Source organism: Sturnira hondurensis, unplaced genomic scaffold (assembly GCF_014824575.4).
Source record: "Sturnira hondurensis isolate 20B ecotype Veracruz unplaced genomic scaffold, ASM1482457v3 Scaffold0015509, whole genome shotgun sequence".
NCBI classification, from domain to species: domain Eukaryota; kingdom Metazoa; phylum Chordata; class Mammalia; order Chiroptera; family Phyllostomidae; genus Sturnira; species Sturnira hondurensis.
In genome coordinates, this window is record NW_028088140.1 from 9,476,999 (window position 1) to 9,482,998 (window position 6,000).

A 6,000-nucleotide genomic window follows, 5' to 3' on the forward strand; every position below is an offset into this window, starting at 1 on the left:
CTAATGCTTAAAGATCAATGTTATGTATATTTTGCCACACACACAAAGAAACAGCCTGGCACCCAGAGCCTGGTGCACCGTGGCACTCATATAAATGTCTGCCGATCCTGCCACATTCTGCCATCTCCATGGGCCTTCCAGATATCTGCAGCAACCTCTGCTCTCTCCCTGCAGTGTCCTGGCCACCCTATGGCTCCCCAACCAGGGGCCCTGACAGCTCTCCAGCTAAACTATGAGCTCTCCCTGCACACCCCTTGCCCCTCTCACCTCAGCGCATGATCAACACCATCCTACTCTCCACCAAAGTAGCAGGAAGAGCCTAGGGTCCAAAAGCCTCTGACCCTCACCAGCTCCACAGGGGTGACCTACATAAAGCACCCAATCCCACACCGGGCACCTAATAGGTGCTCCATACATATCAATCGTTTCTCCCACAAAGCTTCCATAGGACCAAAAGTGAGAAGCAACCATCAGGAAAGGAAATGATCAGAGCAGGGGTGGTACACACAGCTGACCCAGGGCATGGGTGCCCATGAAAGTAAGAGAGACTCGGTGGGAACCTAGCAAAACCGCAGCGGTAGGCTGGTTAGGAGAGGCAAGCAGTTTTACCTACTGGTGATCGAGGAGCAGACCTAGGGCCTAGCCCAAAAGGAGTTTGCTTGCCCAACGAGCAAAAGAGAAGACCTCATTTCGGCCTCATAGGGAAGGCAGTATGTTAAAGCATAATGCAGAAAGGCTTTGAGGGCTCCACGACTTGCTGGGCCAGTAACAAATCAGATGTGAATTTAAACACTTTATTTATGAATTTTTAGAGAGAAAGGAAGGGAGGGACAATGAGAGGGAGAGAAACATCAATGTAGGAGAGATATACATCGATTGGCTGCCTCTCACAGGCCCCCAACTGGGGACCTGGCTCACAACCCAGGCATGTACCCAGACTGGGAATCAAATTGGTGACCAAGGTTTACACGTCAGCACTCGATTCACTAAGCCACACCAGCCAGAGCCAGGTGTGAATTTAGTCAGTTGAATTATGTTGAATAGTGTCTCCCTCAAAATTCTTGTCTACCTAGAACCTCAGAACATGACCTTCTTTGGAAATAGGGTTTTTACAGTGTAATTAGTTAAGGTGAGGTCATACTAGATTAGGGTGGGCCCTTAGTCCAATGACTGGTATCCTTACAAGAATATGAGAAGACACACAGGGTCAGACACAGAAACAGCACAGCCATGTGGCACCAAGTCAGAGACTGGACAAGCCAGGGTGGCCAGCAAGCACTAGAAGCCAGGAGAGAGGCATGCAGTGGATCCTCCCTCAGACCCTCGGAAGGGACCCGTCCGAAGACACCTTGATTTCAGACTCGAGGACTCCTGAACTGTGAGAGAGTAAGTTTCTGTTGTTTTAAGCCCCCCAACTTTGTGGTCATTTCTTAAAACAGCTGTAGGAGACAAATGGTCCCTACTGGCCCCTCACACAGTGCTCTTGAAACAGTTGGCAGAGGATCTGTGCTGGGACAGGGGCTCCAGTGTGGCTGGGTAGAGACATGGAATGGAGCCCCCTGGGCTACAGCTGCTTCGTTGGAAGTCAGGGCAGAGCCCGCTGTCCTCAGGGGCTTCTGCCAGCTACAGAGACCCTCTCAGCTCCTGCCCAAGGCCAGTGCTTCAAGCTGCGGGTACTGGGGGACTTGCCACTGGGAATGGAAGCCTGATCTGGGCCTTCCAGCAGCTGTTCAGTTTTTGTTTCAGTTTCCCAAATACCCTTTCTTCCACCCGAAAGTCAGTTTGGCCCCAGGTAGACCACTTGGTCCTTCCCACTCGGCTGCTGGATATGAAGTGTTTCTGTCTTTGCATATTCTGCACTCTCAGACCCTCAGAAGAGCAAGCCTTTTCAGCTGGAATTCCTCAGCTGGAATCCCTGCTGAAACGCTCCAGTCTGCCTTGCAGTCCACAGTCCATTCTGTGTGCTCGACAACCCCCCAAAACACACACTGGGAGTGGGACTAGATCTGCCCTCTGTACCTGAAATATAGAAGGCTCACGAAGGAGGGAATGAATGGCTCCAGCAGCCTGTAAAGCCAGGCCTGTGGGACAGCTTGTGGGATTTTCCAGTATTTTACTCCTTTCCCAAGTCTCCCACCACTGCAGCTCCTCACACTCGCAAAGGTTTCTCCTCAGATGCCTTCCCATTCCTTGGAAACCCAGCTCAGAAGAAAGCAGTATCCACCTGATAAAAAGCCTCAAGAGATCATTGCCCCTCCATCACTTAGAGGGGACCCCAAGGTTGCTGGCCTCACACCCTGCCTAGGTTCTATTTCCAGAGCTGGACCACGAGGTCAGGGGCCGGCCGCCCTAGCCCAACAGGGTCCTTACCGTACATCTTGCCCTCATCTGACAGAATGATCTTGCGCCGGCCACAGGGTGGATAGATGGCCAGGGCCTCCTGGAAGCTCTGCTCAATGTCCGGGCTCCACACCCCCTCCGCATCGTTGTCGATGGGCTTGTCCAATGCCTGACTGCCTCCAGAGACGTTGCTCCCCTCAGGGGAGTTAGGAGAGCTCCACTCGTTGGAGGTAATGGTGCCGGCCGTGCCCTCCAAGGCTCCGCTTGGAGGAGCGCCTGTTGGACCTGTCTGGGCAGAAACCACAGTGTTGGTGGAAGAACTACTCGGACCACGGGGCAGGGGTACCCAGGGAATGCGGAGCCCCGGCCGTGAACAGTGCAGGAGCTTGGAGGGACAAGGCCAGGGGGACAGAGAGTGACACAAAAGGGCCAGGAGGACCAAAAGGCCGGGGCCCTGGGGCAGGTCATCTTTGCTCTGCAGGCCTTAGCCTCCCGCCTGTCTAATAAGCACAGTGACCAGGGCACTCTCTGACCCCAGCTCTAAGAACCCAGACAGGGGGCTGGGGAGTGAAGGACAAAGATGGTCTGGCATTAAATCAATATGGGCAAAAAGGATACAGAACATTGTGTGCTGTTGGCACAAATATAAATGGAACAGCCACTGTAGGAAACAATATAGAGGGCTCTCAAAAAATTAAAAGTAGAAGTATCATGTAATCCAGCAATCCCACCATTGGGTACATATCCAAAAGAACTGAAAACAGGTCCTGAAGAGAGATGGGCATACCCACGTTTATAGCAGCACCATTCGCAATACCCAAGAGGTGGAAGCAACCCAAATGTCCACAGATGAATGAACTGATGAACAAAGTGTGTTCTATTCATATAATGGGCTGTTATTCACCCATAAAAAGGAAGAAAATTCTGTCACACGCCACAACATGGATGAACCTTGAAGACATTATGCTCAGTGAAGTACCCGGAGCAGTCAAACCCACAGAGACAGAGAGCAGCACGCGGCTGCTGGGGGAGAGGAGGAAACGGGGACTTGGCGCTAAGGGGCAAAGAGTTTAAGTTTTGCGAGATGAAAAGGAGATCTGCTGTGCAACAGTGTGATTATCCAGTTAATGCCACTGAGCTGTACACTTAAAAATGGTTAGGTTGATACAGTGTATGGGGTTTTTACCACAATTATAAACTTAAGTTAAAAAAGAAGTATGCAAAATAAAATGCAGCTCTCCATTCTCTAATCCATCCCCAGCTTGGGCTGATTTTAAAAGGAAGCTTCTAGCCCTGGTGGACTCTCACATGTGGGGGCTCTGGCAAGGCTGACTTGCTGGTGCCTCCGAAATCTGACAACACAACCCTGTCTTTGCCACCAGCACAAGACAAAACCAGTGACCTCTTGGCACCAACTGTCTAAGAGGTAAATTTCTGACACAGTTCTCAGGAGTTTGGGAAGGAGCAGGACATACTACCCATCTTAAGGCAGTTTTTAGATGAGTACCAGGTGGGTACCATTTACTTCCCTGAGCCCCCAGCCACTGAGCACCTCTAAAAAGGACAACATGCCCCATCACACACATCGCCCCTTTCCTTCTCCCCCATCAGCCATGAGGAGCAGTGTAGCCCAGCAGCCAATCCACTTCCATTCAGGACCCTCTGAGCTAAGACCTTCCCAGAGCACTCCCCAAGCCTGAAGCCCCCACCTGTGACCCAGGCATGTTAGAGGAGCACAGTTCTTCACAGAGAGGTGGGTATGAGGGTCAGTGTGGTCACCATGCAGTGAAGGAAAGGGGGGAGCTAAGTGTGTGTGTTGCGCTGCATCCTTAGGATTGCACAGGGGATGCAAGGAGCTTAGTGAGACTGCTGGCACAGGCATGTAGTCAGGAAGAGGCTAAACCATTGAAACTTGAAACAGAAACCCTAGGGAAAACCTAACCCCATCCCCTCTGGTCGCAAATGAGGACACTGAGGCCTGCCCAGAAAGGCCTAAGGACTTGCCCAAAGTCACAGAGGGAGTCAACAGCAGCTGGGTCTGGATCTCCGTCCCTCAGTGTCCCAGGCCATTTAGCATGATCAACGTTGGCTTTCTCCCATGGCTGTTAAAATAACTTTTCTTCAAAGTGTGTCTTAGGGAGGCACTTGATCTGGGAAAAACTAGCTTACTGTTCACCAGAAAATCTGGTCTTTATTTTACTGTGAGTGTTTAACCATTTTTCAGTACCATCCAAAAAACACTTCTTAAAAGAGTTGGAATTTAGAAATGACAAACATAACAAATACACTTTTAAACACATAACCAACTTCAGAAGAAAGTAAGCCCCTAGAGGCCCAAAATGAAAGAACTCTAAGGTGTAGTAATCAGCAGATAAGTTGTTACTACAGGAGCTCTGAGAGGCACAGTGTGAAGCTGATCTTAATAACAAAGCCACTGAGTTTCAATGGCTACTCAGAGATGCGACCCTAGACCTCAGAGATGCAGGGACCTTGGGACGACGAACTATACCTCAGCCCTCAGAGGAAAGGTAGAATCCCAACAAAATACAACAGGGAAGATTATCTGTCTTGGCCTAAGCTCTAGGTACAAAACAAGACATCTTTTCTACCCTGGCTGGTATGGCTGAGTGGATTGAGTGCCGGCCTACAAACCAAAGGGCTACTGGTTCAATTCCCAGTCAGGGCATGTGCCTGTGTTGCAGGCCAGGTACTCAGTAGGGGGTGTGGGAGAGGCAACCACACACTGATATTTCTCGCCCCTTTTCTTCCTTTCTCCTCTAAAAATAAATAAATAAAATCTTAAAAAATAAAAAAAGAATTATCTTTCTTAAGAATTTGTAACAAAGGGCCTGCCCTTAAGTGGATTTCAGACTTGAATTTTATAAAATAACTCAGGAACTCCCAGCCAATTCACAAAAATAAAGAGTGGTCCCAGGCCAAAATATATTTCTGAAAAGACTATTTTAACCCAGACGGCAGAGAATTCCCAAAGGTAATGCTTTGCTAAAGAGGGTCTCAAAGTCCAAAATTACAACATATAAAAAGAAACACTCCACCGTGATCAAGATTCAATGGATTAGATTCCCAAGAACTACAGATTGTTTAAATACCAGATTAAAAACTATTATATAAGTTCTTTGGTATAATATTATAACTTATGTATATAAATAATCAAGGACTTGAATGGGAAACATGAGAAAGAATTAAGACAGTATCAAAAATACAAAGCAGACTGGGAAAATAACAAAATAAAATATTTAGAAATAAATATTTTACTTACTGAAACTAAAAATTCAATGATTTAGACTAACAGCAAATTAGATACTGCTAGAGAAAGAATTAACAACCTAGAAGGCAGATCTGAGTACATTACTCAGAGATGTATTTTTTAAGTGATGATTAAAAAGCAAAGGGAACAGAAAATACAGTTCAATACACCTCCAATTAGCATTCCAGAAAGAGAGAATATAGAAAATGAAGTACCCCTGGCTGGTGCGGCTCAGTGGATTGAGCGCTGGCCTGCAAACCAAAGGCTCACCAGTTCGACTCCCAGTCAGGGCACATGCCTGGGTTGAGGGCCAGATCCCCAGTAGAGGGTACGCAAGAGGCAACCACACATTGATGTTTCTCTCCCTCTCTCATTCCCTTCCCCTCTTTCTG

At 48.3% G+C, this 6,000-nt stretch overlaps 1 protein-coding gene across 2 annotated transcripts in view; it reads right to left on the bottom strand.

The window, feature by feature from the left end:
• Positions 1 to 2,453, bottom strand: part of TEAD4 (TEA domain transcription factor 4) — a 38,636-nt gene extending 36,183 nt beyond the window's left edge. For both annotated transcript variants that reach the window (XM_037064724.1, XM_037064725.1), the window contains exon 1: positions 2,371 to 2,453. In XM_037064724.1, coding sequence (XP_036920619.1) covers positions 2,371 to 2,377 — 7 coding nt within the window. In that variant the 5' untranslated portion in view covers positions 2,378 to 2,453. The remainder of the gene's footprint in view (positions 1 to 2,370) is intronic.
• Between the last annotated feature and the right edge of the window lie 3,547 nt (positions 2,454 to 6,000).